The sequence below is a fragment of the Neopsephotus bourkii genome, unplaced genomic scaffold, assembly GCF_033783945.1.
Source record: "Neopsephotus bourkii isolate Nb327-2 ecotype Australia unplaced genomic scaffold, CSIRO-AGI_Nbou_v1 NB_234, whole genome shotgun sequence".
Lineage (NCBI taxonomy): Eukaryota > Metazoa > Chordata > Aves > Psittaciformes > Psittacidae > Neopsephotus > Neopsephotus bourkii.
This window is the reverse complement of record NW_026900744.1, coordinates 6,150,507-6,173,209: the sequence shown is the minus strand read 5'-3', so window position 1 is coordinate 6,173,209 and position 22,703 is coordinate 6,150,507. Positions and strand designations below refer to the sequence as shown.

General features: G+C 47.6%; 1 protein-coding gene across 7 annotated transcripts in view; it reads right to left on the bottom strand.

The window, feature by feature from the left end:
• Positions 1-22,703, bottom strand: part of ERI3 (ERI1 exoribonuclease family member 3) — a 130,539-nt gene that overhangs the window by 81,985 nt on the left and 25,851 nt on the right. For all 7 annotated transcript variants that reach the window (XM_061345039.1, XM_061345041.1, XM_061345042.1 and 4 more), the window contains exons 4-5: positions 19,720-19,779; positions 17,449-17,540 (exon numbers count right to left, since the gene is read on the bottom strand). In XM_061345039.1, coding sequence (XP_061201023.1) covers positions 17,449-17,540; positions 19,720-19,779 — 152 coding nt within the window. The remainder of the gene's footprint in view (positions 1-17,448; positions 17,541-19,719; positions 19,780-22,703) is intronic.

The window sequence follows — 22,703 nt, the reverse complement described above, 5'->3', positions numbered from 1 at the left end:
GTCAGCAAAAGGTATATTACTAAAAGCAGAGTTTCTTCTCCCAATCCAAGAGGTTTTCATTAATACATGTCCCATTTATAATATTCCCTGTTAGAGGAATAATAATCAATTCACCTAACACGGGAACAGGGCCCAGAAGAAGCAAGTACAGCATTGCTCTTGTTAGCCACAGGAATTGACAGCTAACCACCCAGTGCAATGAATGACACCTAAAGCATTTCCCTCCCTGTGGGACCAAAAGGCCCAGCAAACTGGATAGTCTGGTTCTATTTCCACCCAGAGACTGATGGCAGTATGCCCTGGGCGCTGGACAGTGGGTCTTTAATTGGAGAAAATAAATGCTCCAAATAAATATGTCAACTAAATAAATGACGTGGTTTCGCAAACAAGTAACAACCCCAGAAACTGCCTGCAAAGCTGTGTGACCTAAGGACATTCCCCCTCCCCCTCTGCACTTGTGTCCCCTCATTTCCCACTAGCATCACAGAGACTTCACCAAGTTTTCCAAGCATTACAAGACTTACACTCATGCTATAACCTGGGCTGGGTGTCAGGAGCATGGACCAAAGCATCAGTCTACTCCCCAAGCTGGAAGACACAGCAGGGATGCAGTTGCTCAATGTGTTTGCCTTTCACAAAGGTCTAGTCTGGATACACAGCGTTGCCAGCACAGGGAACCAGGGCTCTCACTGCACAGAAACCAGGCCCCAGGTAGCTACGGGGAGGAAAAGACCCCTGAAATGTCTTTTCCTCAGCTCCAAGCTCACCACCTGCAGTGGGCCCCCCCACTCCTATCCTGGCAATGAGGCAGGAGTTCCTGCAGTTATCTTCTCCAGGCTGGAGTGCAGAAGGTACATGTGTGGCTCTCCTGGGGAACAGAAGTGCCAAGACCTGTAAGGAAGTATCTTCATTTATCAGGGCCACCATTCACTTGAGCAGCTCATTTGCTAAACATGCTTTTATGCTCAGTCCAACTTCTTGCTCTTGCAGAATTCAATCTTGCTCACTGGGGGCAGCTTTGCTTAAGCAAGAGTTTGGCATTTGGCCCTCTCACAGGTAGTGGAGAGAAATGATAGCACATTTCACTGCATTCAGCTTCCCATGATCCTCCCAGCCGTTGAGCGAGCACCTCGCTCCCACCCCAAACACTGCAGCTCTCACTCTTTGGGAAGGAAGCCGGCTCTCAAAACCACTCCATCAGGCAAACACCATGGCTTCAGGTGTGACTGCACTTGACAGAAACCTGAAAACGGCTGTGGGATTTTCCAGCTTCCAGTTCAGCTCCAGTAAAGTCTGTTGTTTCAGCAGCAGAGATCAGAAAGTGCAACCTTTGCCTGCCCCCCAAACATGGGTCTCCTTTGGACAGGAAAGCAAGTGACTTGAGGCAGCACGCTCTCCTCCACCAGCCAAGCTCTTCAAGTCCTCCTTGGACTGTGGTCAGCATTGTCAGCTCTGTGCCATTTTCAGAGAGCTTTCATCACCCCAGACTCTGACTTCCATCCATCCCTGCTCCTCCACTCTGCAGGGTAAATGGGGCCTGGAGATGAACGGGATGCAAATAGGAGGCGAGGTGACACGGCTGCATTTCTCCCGTTGAAGCCAGCTCTCTCCAAGGCGGCAAGAAGCGCACAGCTCGGCGGTGATAAACGGCCTTGCTTTAGTTATCACTTTCCTTAAGTTAAGGAGAGCAGCCTAGTGATGGATGGGCTGGAATTCGGTTATAAGGAAAGGCTGTCAGCCAGAGTTGCCTATCTCCACACACATTTAGCAGGGCGTCATTATGCGATGGCATGGAGTTAAAATATGACCAAGGGTATTGAAAGAAAAAGAACAGGATTAAAAAAAAGCAAATTGAGCAACAATAAAGGAGCATGAGGCAAGAATGTTATCAGACTAGTGACACCTTTTATCTCAGCCTGGTTAGCTAGAGCAGGGCACAAATTGGTCCTTCCTCCACTATTGTATCCTCTTGTACAAACAGAGGCAGATAAAATGTGTCACCAGTGCGATAGCCTATCAATTTAACCCTAATTATCCAGGGGGTCAAACTAAGAAATAGGGGTTTCTCATTTCAACAGGTTCCTCTGTCTCAGCTCAGAGCAACCACATTAATATGGAAGGGGGAGGGGCAGCATAATTGATTTCCATCACTCAGGTGGTTGTGGGGTATAAAAAATTAATGCTTGGCTCTCCCAACTAATCAGAGCTGGTTAACGTCCATCTGCTTCTGGGTTCAGGATGTCAGGAGACACAGAAATTGGGCCACTTCCTACACACTGGGTGTATTGATACAGAGCCTGTTAAAAGAACAACCCCCTCTATGGGAAACATAAAGGGACATTAAATCTTGGGTTTTATAGACCTGATCTCAGCCTTCAAAAAAAATATCTATGCCCTGAAGACCTTCTGTTGTAAGAGATGCAGAACATTTTTGTTGTGTCCTGGCCATCCCCACTGCACTAGGCTGCAAAGGAGAGGGCAAGCAAGCTCCTGCCCTGGAAATCCTTCACTGAAGAAGGATGGAAAGCCTGAAGGAAGCTGCCAGATGCTGCAGCACGCAAGGCGATAGCCAAAGAGAGGAGCTGTCAAGCCACCCACACCCTAGTTCAAAGCAAGGCTGGTCAAGGCATCACTCTGGACCATGTGGCGCAGAGCTGATGCTGTTTTCATGTAGAGTGGGATGTCTGCCAGGCCAAGAGGAATGCCTGGGTGCCCTCTCCCAAAAGAGAAAGCTGGTGAGGGAATAACACCCTGTTTTAAGGCATCTGAGATATTTTAGCAGAGAAACAGCACCATGAGAAGCAAAACCACATCCATCTGGACTGAACCTCAAGTGAGCTGGAGCCAAGCTAGGACCTCAAATCAGTTTAGGTAAACCCACACCCTCCCAAAGACAACCTTAGACCGGAGTTCAAACTTGGTTAAAACACCAAGTCCCAGCATAGCCCAAGCCACATCACAGCCTGCAGAAACTGAAGCCTGCTGGCACACACCTCCAAAAAAGCCTCCCAAACTTCAACTGGCCCATCCCAATAATTCAAGTTATACTGGAGCAGCTTTCCTGCATAATCCCAGGATTTGGCAGGGAGATGTCTGCACCCCAGTGCTGGAGTCACTATGCCACTTTATGCAAAGAGGGAAGAGCTGAGCCAGCCTCCCCTCATGCAGGGGTGAACTGCCTGCCAGACCTCTGGCACCCCACTTCACACACTCCTTAGCCCCACAGACCTGCCAAGGGGCTGGGGGAACCCTCCTGCCCTTGCTTCCTGCTGGATGAGTCCTTGCCAGGTGACTGCACCTCACTCTCACTGAGCATACCCATGGTGCTTCCCTCTCTGCTCCCATCAGTGCAGGACGAACCACTCCAGCATGGCTGTACTTAAAATTCACAAGCAGTAGCTGTGGAAAGACAATACATTTGGAGAGGGTCTGAAAAGCCCTGAGCTTTCACAGAAACCATGAGACAGATCCCATCTCCCTGCCTCTCTGCTTTCCTTTCACCCTTTCAGTTCTCTCAACCACCCCCAAAGTTGTCACAGTGCAACAAGCCTATGAGCCACACATCAACTTTAAATATCAGCATGCGTGAAGCAGAGACATGAGAGCAGGGAAGTGGGAACAGACAGAGCAAGCCTCCATCGCCTGTCAGGAAACACTAATGAATTTCAGCACCAGCAGCCATTGCCTCAGATGGGCTAGTGAAAGGAGATGGAGTTACAGTGAGGAGCCTTTGCAGGAGCAGCCTACCTTCTTTCAAAGCCCCCTCTGTTAATAAATGTCATTGCTGAGTGGGCTGCAGCAGTCCTCAAGCTGGGATAGGGTAGGTTAGGGGAAAGACAGGCGACTGACAGTGCTCAGGATGCCTGGACAGCACAGCCTTTTCTCCTGCTGCATCCCCAGACAAGAGCCAGGATAAGGAGGCACATGGGGCATTGCCACTGGCATGAAGCTGTCTTCCATTAAGGTCTCAGTACCCAAATAACCTCCACAAGGAACCCAGCCCCAGCACCCCCCAGTCCTGTTCACTGGGATGGACGGAGGCTCTACAGGGAATGGTGTTTGGGATGAGCAGAGGGATGCAGAGACATCCAGACACACTGCCTGCATTCCTGGCAGCAGCAAAGGGTTACAGAGAAGTCTGTCCCTTTGGTAACACAAATGCATTCCTGAGGCAGCACAGGAAGAAGCATCCAGCACAGGGCACCGCATGGCAACCGCACCGATGCACAACATGAAGGTCAATGCAAGTCTTCTTTACAAATGTCAACCTGTCATCTCTGGATATTAATGAGGGCTGACCAGCAGCTAAAATGCATCCATGCTCCATTAGTAATAAGAGAGACACAACACAGGAGAAGAGCACACACCATGGCATGTGGAGGCACCAGTGGGTCTGCAGGGCCTGGGGAGGTGTGGTGATGCACAAGATAACTAGGGCCACTCCAACTGCCCAGGAAGGAAAGCAGTCACCACACAAAGCCCTTCACTGGAGTGTGTGTTATCTTTTTCCATCAATCTTTAATTGGATTAGTGTAATGAGGCCAAAAACCCAGGCTAAGCATAAGGCTAATACCTGGCACTTTCAGACCTTCCTTTCTTCTTCTGTCATGCCCATTCTGAACAGTGCTGCTTTTTCTTTCTAGCAGGCATATGCCTGCCAGGGAGGCTTAAAAGGGAAGCTGCAAGCCTTAACACTTGGGACTCACAGCAGCACTAGCTGAAATGCTTGAACATCCATCACATGCTAACAGCCAGATCCCTCTTCTCTAAATGTTTTCTGGGTACTAAGAAATTTGGGAGATCCCCAACACCATGCTTTCCAAGCAGCTAGGCTGTGAGTGGAAAAACCCTGTTACCCCAGATTGCACCCAGAGTAATGTATATCCTAGGAAAATAATACTGCCACAAAAAGCACACCGGGCAAGTGGCTCACTGTGACTCGCTTGTCCTGCAAAGCCGTGTGTACCTACCACTGCCATCAACCTTAATGAAACATGAAGGCATTTAACATCATGTGAAATCTGGCCCTTTTATGGGTATCTGTCTGTGCGTCAGCTAGATGCTGGCAGAGATGCTATCTCAACATTAAAAGCAAGGCTGTAACACAGCAGGTATTCAGCCTCCAACAGAAGATGTTCATCAACAATTGCACACACATGATGCTACAATAAATCTATGTGCTACTGCTTAACAGCTTCTCTTAAAAAGATTCATGGCTCTATTTACAGGGCCTTATTCTGCTGCTATGCCATGTGGGAGTAAAACTGGAGTAACTCTACCTGGAGTTAGTAAGTGGCCAGTGAGAGCAAGATCAGAATTAAACCTTTTGATTTTTAAATAACTACTTAATTACCATGCAGGAAACCAGAGCTCAATGGCTCCATGGTTCTGCTGAGGTTAGGAGTGCAGCAGGCAGAAGCTCTGCACTCCTCCATCTGAGTCCTCCAGATCAGGGAAGGGGTAGAGCAAATGCTCTCACAAGCCCTTCCAGATAGGGAGGATGACTAGGTGGACTTCCTTTTGACATCAAAAATGCATGATACCGCTCCCAAGGAAACAGAAACTGGAAAGTCTCCAAGGCTGAGGTTGCTGCCCCAGCCTGGGGAACATGACAGTATTAAACCCCCTCACAAACCCATTTCTACACACGAGCTTGCTGTGACAGTCCATTTGCTTACTAAATATGACATTATACAGCATCTTATGAATAGGAAAGTACAAAACTGGATACTGCGTGCAGCTACCACACAGGCATGTTCTCAGTGGAAGTCACCTGTCATGACCACAGGCTGCAGCAACTCCAATTTGTTACCAGGAAAAAAGCCTTCCCTGCTCAGATGATAAAGCACTGGAAGAGACTGGTGGTGGAATCTCCTCTGCTGGAGACATTCAAACCTGTCTGGATAAGCCCCTGAGCAACCCGATCCAAGTCTGAAGTTAGGTCTGCTTTGAGCAGGCGGCTGGATTACAGATCTCTATTTAAGTTATTCTGTGATTCATGCTGCAGCAGAGCCTGATTACACAGAGCGTGTCCTTTCTCCGTCTGTATAGTCTCTTATGGAGTGTTTCACACTGATACTAATTTAGTGATCGCCTAGTTCTCTGCATACTAGGTGTTTTAAGAGTGAGTCTTCAGACTCCTGCTGCAGAATACTGTAATTATACACTGAGTAAGGCAATACATCTGATGCAATGAATGCACCCACAATGCATCGTGTCTAAACCCCCTCAAAACCAAAACACGCACAAAAACTAAGCTAAAATTAAACATGCTTCTCTCCCCACTGCACAATTCCCATTGCAGAAGTACTTCCCCCAGGAAACTGGAGCATGGAAGACCTAGAGCAAGGCACTGCTCTAGAACTGAGCAGTCAATCCTGTCCCAGTCCTTCCCTGCACCAAGAGGCAGGAGGAAACCTTGTCTCTTCCATGCCTTGCCTGTCCAGACCATTTAGCATACAAACTCTCCAGGCCAAGGGCTTCTCTGCTATGAGTCATAAACTGTTTAGTGCCTAATGGTAGACGCTTAACATAATACAATCATGTCACTTAAAGGCCATTAGTCTCCAGCCTAAACAGCATTTTTCCAGTCACAAAGGGGAGCTGCCAGCTCAGGAAGGCAGGATAAGGGACATGGGTGGCCAGTCGGGTCACTGGACTCGCAGACACCCGATGTGAAGTCCCAGGCTCAGCAAGCAGCATGGGGGAAAGCCACAGCAGCTCTAGCAGTAAAGCTCTAGCTTTACCTTTTGGGTTTTCTCAAACCTCCTGAATCAGCTGAAATCCCCTGCCTGGCCAGGTGAAAAACTCTCACATCTAGCCATGGCTGTACTGCTTACAAGGGGGGTCAGGAGCTCCTCAAACACACAGAGGGCGTCCAATCTTCCATATTACTTCTCTTCCCACTCACTGAAGTAGATCATCTATCTACAAGAAAATACACCATTCTGTCTTGTGCTGGTTGAACCCTCTTCTTTTCTGGCCTCGTCTCTGGCACCACATCATCCAGGTCTCCTCTCAACTGACTTCTGCGCTTGCCTCTTCTTCCCTCCCACTAGGAGAGGGAAGAGAGAAATCCTAGAAGGAGCCAGGGGGATGATGTAAACCCCCTCCCCATCCCCTATGATAATGCACAACCCCAAATTACACATACAACAGCTCCACGGGCTCTTGACACAGCCTCCAGGCTGGCAGCAGTGGGGAGCCTGACACGTCGTGTAACAGGGTCTGAACACAGGTTTCCGTGCAGCTGCAAATTACATCTGCACAAGCGGAAACAAGTTTGTTTTTTCCTTGTGGGGAAGAGCCTGCTCCCCACTTCCAAGCACAAGCTAGCATTAGCATTTGCTTCGCCAGAGAGAAGGAGCAGCGAATCCTCCAGAGCAAAGGACAAGTGCAGCAATTAGGATGCAGGGGCTGCGGGAGCTGTTTAACAGCACGACCCAGAGGTCAGTGCTGCCGACTCCCAGCCCTGCATAAATATTGTATGAGTTGGGGAGAGGGGCTGTTACAGCCACCCTCAGCGCCAGCCCTCCCCCTCCACCACCACTGCATCCAGCCAGATCCACCAGCAACATTATGTACCGATGTGACAGTCAGGAAAATCACTTCAGTAACTAGGGGAATGGGGAAGAAGGCTGCTCAATGGAGCAGGAGCCAGGAGTGGGCTCCCACCCGCACCTCCTGCTTCCCCGTGCAGGGTGCTCCTCTGCATGGGTAATTGACACAGCCTGTGCTCAAACTGGAGGATGAAATAGCACTAAGAGCAAGGAGGGAAGGCTGTGAGCTCTCCTCTCAAAGGTTGCCCAGGGGGTTGATTATCAATGCTGCTGAAGGACACTTCAGCCAGCAGCTGCTTTCCAGTTTCCTATCAGTATCTCTGCTAGAACCTCCCTTTGGAAGGAGCTTTATAGCACTATAATAACATGCTTTATAGAGAGCTTTCCCTTGGACTCTGTGTAGCTCTGCAGAAGGGTCCCTACTCCAACACAGCCACAGGGGCCTCATCCCTGCAGAGATTCACTCAGTGCTGCTGTTTGGCACCAACCATCTTTTTCACCTACAATTTGTCCACTGCTTATTCTCTGAGGGATCATCTTCACCTGCAGCTTCAGCCACACTGATTGGCATCATCCCTACTGCATCCTGGAAGGCACTCTCATTCCTCTGCCCATTAAGTTTTGCTGGAGATGCCAGTCAACCACATCTTTGCCATGATGTTTTGCACAAATCAAACCTACTTTCAGGTTCACCAAGACTGGAGGCTCCCATAGGTCATTCTTCACCTGTACCAGCAGCCTATGAATTCCTAGCAGCACAATGCTAATAAACCTTACTGTCCAGGGCAGCACATGAGGGCTGCCAAGATAGGAAACACAGCTTGGGTATGCTTCTGCCCACGGTACCCCTCCAGAAACCCTTCTGCTGCTCTGTGGCTGGTTGCTGAATCCAGGGAAAGCAGAAGCCCGGTTTTACCATTTGCAGCTTTCCTGAACTCACTGTGCAATTAATGGGCTTAATTATTGATGGCAAAGGCAGGGAAGGGAGGAAAGAAAGAAAAAGCCAACGCGAAGGGAATGATGTGGGGGTGGCGGGCGCCAAAGGTCTCCAAAGATCTTCCCTCAGCCTAAAGCAGAGAAAGAGCCCCTAGCCGCTCTGCCGCTCCCACGGCCCTGCTCTAATGCTCCCTGACATGCCTCTGAAGACAGGGAGCTGTTTGCAGTCACCACCGTGATTTGTTAGTAATTATTTTCACGGTGTCACATTGCTGTCACTCTCTTAACAAAGAGACAGGCAGCCTGAGGCTGCCTGCGAGAAAGAGCCAGCAGAGAAAAGGAATTGTCAGGCACCCAGGGATCCTCTTTGCTTCCTGGGTTTCACAACCAGAGTCCTTACCAGCTTCTGAAGAAACTTCTGAGGAGAAGTGGCAAGTCAGAATCATCTCCCATCCTGGTCACAGCAAGAAGAATTAATTACCTAGCCCCCTCCTAATTTCACCTTACCAGTAAATCTACTGCAAACCCCAGGTGCTCAGAGCCCCTTAAGCCAGCGATTTGCTTCAGGCCTGCAGCAAACAGAAAAAAACTTTGGCAATTGATGACTTTTAGAGCTCCCCTTGCAAGCTCCACTTTCTTTTCATGTGGTCTTGCCATTAGACTGCACTTCCCAAGCATGGCAACTCTGATGACAAACCCCTGCCTAAGCCTATCACCCTCACATGCATTAACCCTCCACGCCAGCCATATGCACTCTTCCTACACCAGCCTCATTCATTCCGACACGCTGCTGTGCTCTGTGTGGCAGTAACATTTCACTTGGCATTTCGCAATGCCAGGGGACCTCGCAGCTTCCTCACTCCTGAATTACACAGCCCTGCAGTCTCTGTTTTATCATACACAGCGTGTGACTTGACAAGAACCTCCCCTTGAACCACTTCCCATCCATCCATCTCACACCTGCTGTGCAACCACAGCCATCCATCCTTTGGCAGACTTGTCCATCCAAAGTAATCACTCCTTTCCCAAGAAGCATGGAGCTTGCATCGGCCCCCAAGGAATGGAAGCTATTTTGGCACCTGAAGTGTCACACAATATAAGGATATAGAGATGAAAGACTGAGACACCTGGCTAGCCAGCCCTTAAAGCACCCTTGATCTCTATATAGAAAGCAAGTGGACTTCCTCCAAAGCAACTCCAAGTTTGAATTACTCCCGACAGAAGCATTCTTCCTCTGCCTGCTTACTAAGGGTACATCAGGGTCATTCCCTGCAGCCACAGGGAAAACCTGGGTATTAATTCACCTTCTTAGCACAGGGAGAGTTTGGAAATATTAAGCCTCACAGTCTAAGCACAACCCTCCTGCAATTAACTGCATGGAGGAGCACTGACTCGGAGGGCAGCTCCTTTTCAGGGGTCCTTTTAATAACCAAGAAATGGCACATACATGCTGTGAAGGATTAGGATCACCATTGGGAAGCTAAATGGTCCATAAAATGTAACAGTTCTCTTCAGAGCTGGGAGCACAGTGAGCTGGAGGAGAGGTCTTGGCAACCTACCACCAGCCTCTTCCCTCTCTGCCTGGTTTGTAGGGACACGTGATTCCATGCAGGGACAAGGAGCTGAACTCAGCTGATGCCCAGGCACCTCCAGACGCTGGCCAACAGTCAACACCGAGACCTGGATCAACACCCAGGTGGAAAAACTGAAGCAGGAAAGTTAGAGATGACCATAAAGCACCTACGGAGGGAAAATGGGGGGTTTCCAGAACGTAGGTACTGGGCAGAGTGAAGGAGAAAGCCCTGCTCAAAGAGAGGCAAACAAAGCTGGTGGGACCAAGGCAGGATGAAGTCCTTGGCTGTATGAGCTTCCCACACACAGCCTTCCCAGTACATCACACATCCTCAGCCCTCTTGCCTCAAACTCCTCTTTTCCGCTCTTTCTTCTAGCACCAATTCCACATGCCTCACATCATTGCTGAGACCTGGTCTAGAGCAATCTTCAGTGTTCCAGGCTGAGGAGGTGAGGCACCCTCACCAAACACACAGGAAAAGGCAACTCCAGCGTGGAATGGACTTAGCTCAAAAAGTTAGTCCACAGCTCCAGCATCCTCCCAAGGGTCCTGCGCACCCCCAGGCATCTACTCCTGAGGATGCGGAGTCGCTGGACAAGGCACACGAGAATACGCTGGAGGGAAAATACCAGGGATGACCTCAAGATGGCCCAGTAGGTCTTTGCCAGCCAGGAGCTTCAGGAGGAAAGGAACTGAACCCATCCAGGAAAATGGCTCCCAACAGGAAACAAACATGCAAACAAAATAAAATGCTTTCAAGAAAGCTACTGACTCACACAATAGAGCAAGCGGAAGGGGAAGGACGCTGCTGCTCCCAGGCTGGCAGTATTTTTCAAGGAGACCTCTCTAAGTAGAGAAGCCATGAAAGCATTGCTCCCAGCCAAGCCACTGGGAGGGCAGCACGGATGCCAACATACAACTGGCTTTGCTTTGGCTAGGAAGTAAGAAGAGCTGAGATCTAAAGGAAGACAGCTGACATTTTAGCCCCAGCATGAAACACTATGGCTGTCTAACACTAGAAAAATTAAGCTTTTTGAAGCAATAAAGAAAATTCACACTTTGTGAAGCTAATCCTGTTTTTCACACATGCCTCAGATGGCAAACAGCCCTCCAGTGGTTTATCATCTTCAGTCCCCAAGCCAACCAGCTTTTCAGTTCCCCAGGGCACAGGATAACCACGATGTGGAGTTGCTATCTCACATACAGACAGAAGCCAGGGTGTACTTTTTACCAAATATCCACTACAGATCCATTGATTTTGAAACTGTTTTGCCTGAATTCACTGCACACAGAATCCACCTGAGCGATTCCTGTTGCAGAGGGAATTATGGTTCCTCAAGGTATGAGCAGATGACACCAAGACCAGTGGCTTGCATTCAGTTCAGTGTGAATGTTCCCAATACAGCTCTAGTTAAGTTACCCAGGGATGGAAAATCCACCTTCTCTATTCATTACCCCATCCCAACAGTTCAGTGCAGGAAATAAAGTACTCTATGCAATGCCTGTCTCGTTCCCTCACACACTGTAAATTTATTCTAAGTTTCTCCACCATCTTTCATGCTGTTTCCAACTTCTCTGGTCCATAATTCCCAGGCAGCACAGTCTGTGCTCCCCAGAGTGCATCGGGCATCACAGCTCAATAAATCTGTGGCCACTACAGCCCTGACTATGAAAAATGTCTTTGCTATGACGCGCCAGACAAGTAGCAGACCTGAAGGTGACAGTCCATTGCATGATGATCCCTCTGCAAAGATTTCATGTCCAAAGCTTAACCCAAAGGCATTCCCAGAATCACACATCTCAAACAATTCGCAGAAGCTCATGCAACCAACAGATATCAAACAAAGGCAAGAACAGGAGACAGACAGGGGAACTGCTGCAGAAGGATAACAAAAGTCAGGTGTGTTACAGTAAATTTAAATGAGAGTGTGCAGATGGGGGAATCTTAAAACATAAAATTTATTTTGCATAAGTGATATCATTTCCTTTAAAAACAAAAATCTGGATTGCAGGGTCGCAGAAGTGAATGGGGTCAGTGCTACTCCCTGTAAGTGCTAGAGAAGAGCATGCTCACAAGGCTCCCCTGCTTAGCTCTGGCAAAGCACTTTAGGATGCAATTACATGAACAACTCCATCAGCAGAGCTGACTCAAAAGGTTCCTGACCCTGGGTACTCAGTCCTGTCCCTCACTGTAGTTCACACCACCCTCTTCCTTCAGGCAATGTCACCGTGCAAGGATATAGACCACAGACTTGGTCAGCAAAACGATCCCCACTAAAAGCAAATCTAACAAGATAATCAAAGATCTCAGTTGGAAACAAATTGTTTTATTAATCTTTAAATACGGATTACTACATTATCTTTCAGTTACCAACTCCTTCTAGTTACTCTCAAAGCCATTCTCTGAACATACCTCCTGCCCTGCTGCCACCCAACCAGCCCACCCTCTGCCTTCTCCTGCCTTTCCCACAGCTACCCAAGCGGTCCCACTCACTCCATCCAGTGGCTGGCTGTAATTTCTCCCCCAGGCAGAAGCTACCAATCCCCTCCTGGTTTTGAGATAAAGAACAGCATCACAAGGGAGGCTACCACCATCCACCCTTCTTCATTCTCTACCTAAGGCTGATCTCAAATCAAGCCTCCAAGACAGAAGGCTGGAAAGACCAACCCATTGCCTCACTGCAACCTAGGAAGGCAAGCATCCTCCCAGCCTGTGTAACTTGCAAAGAAAGAATTAAAACAGTGAGATAAAATTAAGCAATGGTGTAATTTACTGCTCAGAATTTACTAATATGCAACCGAGGAAGAGCACCAAGGGCTATAAACATTTCAAGAGACTTCACTGTGTTTTATCACTATATTAGAAAGTACTTGCCTTTTAACACTTACTTAAGAAAATAAAAAACTTCAGAGCAGTAGTTTCCTGTAAAGACATAAATTAGCATGTTCTGATCAGCCACAGTAAGTGTAGTACAAGTATCTTCATGCCAGGATATACAGACTAAAGCCTACACCTGTGTTCAATGCATTTGCAGAATGATCCACAACCGGAAGGAGGATTAACTGATGCTTTTCGTATTAAGGTGGAGGTCCAAGACTCAGCATGTGTGGCTTCAGCTCCTTCCTCTGCCTCTGCCTGCCTACACAACCACAGGCACATCACTTAACCTCACTGTATCTCAGCTCTGTAGCTATGAACACATAGTAAAAATGCTTCTCTGGTTGCCAAGATTATTTCACATTGTGCTTAAGAGCAGGCAAACCAGTTCCACACATGGAGGGAGGCAATCTGACATTTCAGAGGAGATAAACCACACTAAAGAGCTTTCATTACAAGGGCTCAACCCCAACAGACACAGAGTACCCTTTTCCACTAAAACTGTCTCCTGCAGTCGGTATCTCCCTCAGCCCTTCAGAGGCACATTACCCTCACCACCCAATGCCACATCAATGCAATTTGCTTAATGAGTAACGGCAGTTCCACCCTAGGTGCAGGATGAGGTCCAAGCACTAAAGCGGACTACACCAGGTATCTGAATCCATCCCTGAAGCTGTTAAACTTGGAGGATAGCTCCTTGCAACAGGCTAAAGGAATCTTACTGCTGAGCATGCGGAGGCCCGAGGACCGTGTGCCTAACGAGGCTGTATCCCCACTCATATTTTAGCTTGGCAGGTCTGGTGCTCCTTTCATCTTTTGCTTCAGGTAGCTCTCTTTAATTAATAACATTTCTGTGTCGACACAGGGAACTTTCCACCCAGAATGAATGGCCCTCTCTCATTAGAACCACGACTTGTCATGATGTATTCAAGAGCAGGAGTGTGATTCATTCCCTTGTCTAGGAACGAGGGGTGTTGCTAGGGGGTGGGGGGGAGAAGAGCCTCTGTAATGAGTGACTGATATTTGCTGAAGTTGATATGCAGCTCTGTCGGCTTGAACTGCCTTGTCAGGACAAGCCTTCAGAAAGGTGATGTTCCTACTCAAGAGGTTTTCCTCATTAAAGAAATTGCATCTTAACAAGAGGGAAGGGGAGGGCTGCCAGAAGAGCTGCTGTCTCCCCGACTTCAGCCTGGTTCACACACACACTCACTGAGCGCTGAAAGCTGGCTGATGCAAGCACAGCCAGTAGAGGATCAGCACTCCGCTTCTGAGCCCTCCCATGCAATGGGCTCTCTCCAACAGTGTCCAAATCCTTCCAACAGGGACAATCCTTCTGATGGTGCACCACACCCACGACAAAGCCTTTGGTAACATGTCTGAGGACCTCAACTCATGCTGAACTTCCATGAGCTCTTTCCAGATGCTTGGTGTCCTCTTCTGGGCACCCAGCAACTTGTGACTAGTGCTCCATCTTCCAAGAAGCATCCAAGGTTCAAGAGAAATAAAGTCTGTAGCCACACAGCAGCTTAATTCCCTGAAGACCCCCAAGCCAAGAAGATGCTACACTGGTCCTTTAGCAGCTGTTTCCATCTTGAATCTTGCAGAGTCAGGATTGTGCCAGACCCCACCAGCAGAGAGCAGTACCTTGACAATCGCTATTCCTCTCGTGCTCTTCTTTGAGCTAGGAGTGCTACATATGTCACAACTCCTGGCTTTGACAGTCCTATTTCCCCACCTTGTCTCCACATCCATTGTTGACAGGCTTGTAGGTTCCTCCTCTTTGTTCCAGTCACTCTTCTCATCCAGGTCACTCACCCCACTGTGCCTTCCAGTGCTCTGGCACATATTGGAAGCACTCACAGTAGGTAGCCCTGTCCAGAAGATACCACACCTCAGCTCTTCAACTATACATGCAGAAAGAAGCCGAACTAAATGGCCAGGTCATTGCTGAAGAAGCCAGGAATAAGGCTACATGGTTTCCCACCAACAGCTGAGCTAAGTGCAGTGGATGACAGGAACTTCAAATCAAACTAGACACTGGGTAAGAGGACTGCAGCTTGCGTCACTGTCAAAACTAAGGTCAGAAAAGGAGCATCAGAATTAGGGATGGACCTGTCCGAAGGCGCTGCTCCCTAAGCCAGGAAGCACTGCACTCACCTCATTGTCTTGAATTCCTTGGAATACAGTGGGTTTCTACCACGCAATGCTTTCACCAACACTCCTCCAAATGTGGACAAGCTGCATTGCCTCCCGTTCCACTGCCCCAATGCCTTCTGTGCCTAGTGTGCAGTCTTGACACAGTAGCAAAGGGCACAAGCTACACTGCAAGTCTTGTAGGGAAGCATGGGGCGATTCCCTGGAATATCTCCTTGATGTTCCACATCTCTGAGGCTCTATCTCCCTGTCTGAACAGCCTTGCTTCAGCTCTCTGTCTTCCCTCTTTAAAAAGAGATGCTCAGTTCTGCTTTGCTAAACCCTATTTGGCAATGTGTCTAAACACACGCAAACTTAATTAGTTCAGGAGGGAGACTCGGCATTTGTGGTGATGGGTAAAAGTAATGGGAAATGAGGCTAGTGAGAGCTGGCAGGGAGTCCTCACTCAAGCCTCAGTTACTGGCATGGCTCTAATCAGATGTGACGCTACACGCTGCGGCACCCAATCGGCGACGGAGCGACGTGATATGCTACTCACCAAGCAGCTGCAGCCAGACTCCCGCTATCCATGTGGTTTGAAACACGACATGTATTTGCTGCTTTGCCCTGGAGATGCTTCAGGATTGAATTCTGAAGTTAATGGTTTAAAAAAAATTTTTAAAAGGAAGAGGGAGAAACGAACCACTCGCTGTAACCTCATGGCCAGGAGTGGAGTCTTCTTTTTCCAGCTGACTAGTGAGGCACAATCCATGCGAGAGACCACTGCAAACAGTGAACTGAGCATCTCTGCTCCAGAGCTGCATGTCCTGCTGCATCAATTCACCCCCCAGTCCCTACAGCTCACTACAAATGAGGCTCACCTTTACCTCTATTTGCCCACTGTAGAGCTCTGAAGCAAAAAACCACAACAGCCAAACATCCATAAGGTAGCCCACTCCATACAGACACCAAGTTCGGATGTCAGTATCTTGGAGCCTTGCTATTCCCCTGAGAAAGCGATTTAAAGATAACTCCCTCACAGCCATCACCAAAAATGCTAAACTGGACTCTTAGGACAGCAATACAGGAGTAAAGAACTGAGGAAAAAGAACAGATGAGAAACAGAAGTTTAGCACACCCCTGCAGGTGTCTGTGATAGCCTCTAATAAAAGTTTAACATGCTATCTAAAGGAAAAATAAGCCTCACTCTTAATTTAAACCAGTAACACAAGAATTGGCAATATACACCCGCTCTGGACACAGCTGCAGCAGAGACACAGATTTTGATTCAGTATCACACCCCTGTCTAGAGCATAGGAAACTTCTTATCTCCACTAGTAATTGTGCCACTGCTTTGGTCCTTGTATCTCCTGTCTCACTAATCACACCAAGAAGAGGCAAGGAACTGCCACTCTACAAAGACCACTCTGCAGGAAGAACTGGTGCTGATTGCTCCCAGGCTGTGTGCACTTTATTTTGGTTTCTGACTTGGGGAAACCAATGTCACCGTGAAAACCAAGTAACTCTACTAACGAGTTGTGGATGTCAGTTTAGCATTTGATGTGTCAAGCCCATGCTTTACCGGTGTGATAACAACAGGAATCTTTATCCAGCACTCTGAGGAAATGAAGAGCAAGATATAGGAATCCAAGTGAATTCAGCACAACATGGCACTGATCTGCAAACACCTTACAGATCAGACTAATTCCATTCTTAGCTATTTAACTCTGTTTTATTTAAGTAACAGGTTTAGGTTGGTGGTCTAACTATTTTCATAACAAAACACACAGACACTGACACTTTGCAGATCCCAGTGCACGTCTCCACCTGGTACTCTCCAGATAGAGTTGCCCAGCTGATGAAGATGACCTCAGCAGGAAGAACACTGATGAAGCATGCCAAACTTGGCTTGTACTTTCTTTCTAAAGACTATTCTGCAACTCACATCCAGTTAGTGTGCCAAGATAACAGAGAGAGAAAGCCTTGCATGAGGAGGTCAGGTAAGGACCATTGCTCGATTTGGGTGTACAGACACACGGTTCCATCTATGCATTCAGAAATATACATCCCTTTGGAAAGTACTGGATAAAAGGCATAACATCACAAAGCTACAGTTTAAACCTTTCTTGGGGTTCTGAAAGGATTAATTTGCTTTAGGGAATATTCTAGGCAGTGATCTTGCATCATGCCCATCACCCGCCTGTCTTCTTAAACAACCCTCTACTCCAAATTATGCATGGCAAATGATGATTTCCCTAAGAAACAAAGACTAGGGACAGTTGGATACTTGTAAGGACAAAGACGTACACACTACAGCCAAGCATGGAGTGATAAAGCCCAGGAAAATCTCCCTCCCCTTCCATACTCACATCACTTTCAAATCCCAGTCTCCACAGGTCACAAAAATCGACTTGACGCTGGGATCTAAGAGGCCTTCCTTCGCCATCCACTCATCAACCCTCTGAAAGGAAGGCAAGAAAAGGGGATGAGTTTTGCAGAGACAGGCCGAGCCACAACAGTTACACTCAGATAAGCTGCTTGCAATCAAGAGAGAAGAAAATTGTGATCTTATCCACCCTTTTCCTCTCTCTCTTCTCTCTTTGCTTGCCATCTCAACAACAGCACGTTTGGACCTTTGAAGATTTCTGATAGGAGACATCAGGCAACCAGAGCAGAGATGATCTTATCAGACACTGCAGCAGCTCTGCTTGTGGAGGGATGGAAGTTGTGCAGCGTTACCAGGACAATACAACAGCGCTATTACCTGGCATTCCTCCTCCACTTTTCCTCTCCCTGTACCAAATGGGCTCACAGTGAGGGGAAAATATGGGCATCCTGGGACAGCATCCCTCACCTACAGCATTTCTCACATGTTCAGATTCAGACAGGTCAAGGGTATATGTGACAGGGGAAGAAATGGAAGGGCTGGACACACACAGGCACTGTGTGGCACTAACAAGCCAAGCCACAAGTTCCCTTCCTCTACAGGCTGGATGTCTCCACCTCACAGTTCTAAGGAGATGTTTGTTGAGGGTACAGTGTGGATTTGAGGTGAATCCACTATTCCTGAACAACTTCCCATAGGGAAACATGTTCTGGAGCCACTTCAGAAATAGGCCACATTAATCTGGAGGATGAAATCTACCTCAGGAATTAACCAGGAGGAACTAACCTAGATTACAACCCCTGCACAGATACTTATTCCAGCTAAAACTAGCAAATGACATGCCCAAAATCTTCCAGTGGCAGGTGACAGGCTATCAGCTGCTATTATGCAGTCTCACTAGCAGCATTTCCAATGTTTCAGCAAGAGAAATCCCTCCTCTTTTCCCTTGCGCGACACCTGCTCCTGAAGAAATTAGCACGCCCCAGCAGCTGCCTGACCCAAAACTCGTTTTAACCTAGAAACACGCTGCTGTATCAACACGTTTTCAGTGTTTCCACAGCTCCTGTAGAAACAGAATGAGAACTGTTTTTTCTAACACTGCAGCAGTGATGCACATTCACCCATGCAGGCAAAGAGGGCTCTCCCTCCTGGGGAAGCAGGCACAGGCATCCATATGCTTACAGACATGCATCGCTGCTACATGATCTCTGGAGAGCCCAGAGAGAGTTGGGGGTTTGCATGGATACAGAATGTCACCTTTGCAGAGCACCATCTTCGACCTCGCGTCACTCTTGCAGCCCTTCTGGCAGAGGACAGCACTTCATTCTGTGACTGACTGTACAACAGCCCTCTGGAGTAAAGCTCCCCAAAGCAGCATCCAGCCGCTCATCCACACTTCTCCCTCCCCTGGGCTGCTGGGATCTTCCAGCCAGCCCTACAGGAGGCTCCCTAGAGCAAGGGACAGCAGCAGTAACCTTTCTAAACTCCCTGATGTGAGCACCCATGAAATGCTGTCTCCACAGAGGATTTTAAATCCTTTAATTTGATTACCTCAGATAAGCAATTGTTGCAATTATTCTGATTAGGAACAATTAGGTAACACAGCAGTGGAAATCCTGACAGAGACAATGCATCGAACACCAACCTGCAGCCTAAGCAGGCTCTGCTTGAGGAGGTTTCCTTCACTGTTTGACTACCAACAAAAGCTATTGATGGAGAAATACTTCCAAGCTAATTAAGCCCTAAATGCTGTAGGAATTCAGCATTAAGTAGATGGCATTATTAGGGCTATATCTGGATCTGCATATCCTCCAGATTAGATTTTAGAGGCATTTTCTTTCTATACTACATGTATTATTGAGCATTTAAATAGGTAGAAAAAAAATAATTTAATAAAGCACTGAGGAAGGGGAAAGAAAACGAAGGCAGAAGCTCCCGGAGCAGTGGTCTCAAGCAATGTCCTGGTGCTTTAAAACTGGCTTAAGCAAGAATCGCCTCTTCTCCTACCTACTGGCAGGAGTCTGGATATCTTGTCAGCACCCTTGACATGAACAGCTGGAGATGACAGATCAATGGTTCAATACTCTCAGCAGCGTGTCACCAATGTGACAGCAAATGTTATTCTAATGAAGCTGTAATCATAGTCAAATTACGCGGTTCGATTCTCAGCAAGGGGAGGGTGCAGGGGAAGAGATGAAGAGCGGACGACAGGACCAGAGGTCAGAGTTCGGGAACTAAAGGTTACTCTGCTTACCTCAAGCACTTGCTGGAGGCTTGGCTGCCCATCCACCATGCCTTGTATAATCCCAGTCAGCTGAAATGAGAGACAAACAGAAAGCAGGCGTCAGAGAAGCGCTCAAAAGATCATCAGGGAGGTCTCCTCTCCTGTCCATCTCGCTGCAACCAAAACATGCTCCGGTGACCCACACGGACATTGCTGTGGAGCCAGCCACAGCAGAGTGACCCTGGCAGCTCCCCCAATCATGGACAAGGGCACAGATGTGTCCCAGACACAGAGATGTAGGGGGGCTACACCATAAACCAGCAAGCTCTCAGCAGGGCAGGGTCCACCTGGGGAGCAGTGGTGCCTTCTGCTTCATATACTGGCATGATGGCCAAAATGCTGCCCTTGCTCAACATGCACTTCACCAGTTCTGATGTTGCCTTGACTTACACAGGCAATGGTAACTACCAGAGTTTCCGGTCATTCCCCTGCTATTGCAGTGAAACCAGAATTGTAGTGTTAGATGAACAGAACAGACCAGTATTGGTTAGCGAGACCCATCCACACTTCCCTGTGCTGGGCAGCCAGCACACACAGCCCATCACAGCATCCCTCTGCGTTTCAAAAGTGTATTTAAAATTGAATGAAATCTGAAGAGAACCACTTTCTTCCAGAATGCTGGTCTGCTCTGTTTTTTCAGGAGCTTCCTTAGGAACAGGTCCTGCCAACAGATAGTCCTGACTGTATCCACACTGCTTGGCTGTTTAAACCTAGACACAAGCATAAAAAGATGCAGTCTCTTGGGCCTCTGCCTGTGTCTGCCCAGGACAGCTTGAGGCACATGGAAAATAGATATTTTTTCTGCCTGCCTTCCAACTGACAAACCTGTCTTTTAACATATTGAATATCAGAGGTCAGTAGCTTGCCATCAATGCCCAAGTAATTAAAAAAATCATTATTAAAACAAGTGCACACTACAGGATTTCACTTCATATGGCACTTTCCTCAAGCTACACATCTCACACGTTTTCATAAAATAAAGGTCAGACACAGCCTAGGAGCATGCCCTGCTGCCTGCACGTGTATCCCAGCCTCCAGAAGCCATAGCATCCAGTTGAGAGGTGCTGACAGCCTCACCACCACCACCCACGAGTAACTCTTCCATGTAGACCAGTTCAACCTACTCATAAAACATAAGCCCCCTCACAAACCACAGGGCTCTGCTGTATTAAATGTGTGGCAACTGAAAGAAGCTCAATGGTTTCTACCTCTCTGTTTCTTTGGCTTCTTGGCTTACAGCACTGAACTTGGAGGAAGCAAGGAAAAAATAAGAGATTAAACTCCAATTAAACTGTAATTACATTTAATGAATACCAAATACCTGACTCACCGAATAAGCTGTAAGTGGAAAGATTATTTTCTCATAGTGACTTCCACAGAATGGTAATATATACCTTTTAGGGAAAGTATTTTAATTTTAAGAATGCAGAGTTCCTCTAGGTGGGTTTCTCAAGTTCATCAAGCCATTACGAGGTGGAATTTTAAGGAAGCGGAGGGACACAGACACTCTTTTATATTCCAGAAACTGTTTTTATATTAATCTCTATTTTAATTGAGTAACAGCTGCTACCTACAGACTTGCTGTACTCTGAGAGGCAAATAGGTTTGAGAGATCAATGCATGGCCCTTTACAGCTCACTGGATTGGTTTTGCTTTCCTCTCCGTTGCCTGGCAGAGGTGGACAGCTCACCTACTGCAAAGTGTTGGCTCTGCCTCTCAGAGGGTAGTTCAAATCAAACCTCTGGAAGTAGCCCAAAGATGAGCTTTTGGGAAAGGATCAGAGAGTAGTTTGGGTTGGAAGGGATCTTTAAAGGTTAACAACAGAGGAATCTAAGGTTATTCGGTCCAACTTGCCCTGCAGTGAGCAGGGACATCTTCAATTACATCAGGTTGCTCAGAGCCCCATCCAACCTGACCTTGAGTGTTTCCAGGGATGGGGAATCTACCACTTCTCTGGGCAACCTGGTCCAGTGTTTCATCATCCTCATCAGAAAAAACAACTTCCTTATACTTAGTCTGAACCTACTCTCTTTTAGTTTAAAACCATCACCCCCTGCCTGTCGTAACAGGCCCTACTAAAAAGTCTATCCCCACCTTTCTTATAAGCCCCATTTATGTACAGGAAGGCTGCTATTAGGTCTCCCCAGAGCCTTCTCCAGGCTGAACAACCCCAACTCTCTCAGCCTTTCCTCACAGAAGAGGTGCTCCAGCCCTCTGATCATCTTGTGCCCCTCTTCTAGACCTGCTCCAATAGGCCCATGTCTTTCCTGTACTAAGAATGACAGGCAACCTTTCGGTATCATGGCCAGCAGTGATGTAAATGGCTTCTACCACTCTGGCACCTTCAGAACTGCATCTGTTCAGTGGCACAACCCTTATGGCCATGGGAGGACAGGGTGAAATGGCCTCATCCAGACATTTCCCATTAGAAGGGAGGGATGGGAAGATGGATGCAGAGGTCCTATTAGAGTCATGGCTTGATCTTGACCAAGACTCCATCCCCACCAGGCCAAGCAAAGTACAGCTTATCTGTACAACAACACGTCACTAATACACTTGCACACAAAATTCATGCCACACATGAATACAAAGGGACGTACCTGCTCCATAGGTACATTTCAGTGCAGGTCAAAGTGCTCAAAAGGGACCAGATTTCTTACTCTCTCACCCTTTCTGATCCTTTCCATTATCAGTTACACCCATCTGTAACACCCAACCTAGTGCACTGGGTTTCTGTAGTGTTATCTGGTCTTGCAGCTTTGATAAAGTATAAAGGCATAAAACTGCACAATTGTAAAGTTTCCCTGGCAATCCCAAGAAGCACACAGTACTTGGGAACATAAACAAGCTATAAGGCATTTATCTTTTTGTACTTTTATTGTCTGCTCCTTCAGGAAAAAAAAATCAATAAAAATTAATCATAAAAAGATAGCAAAGTACCATGAAAAAGCCTG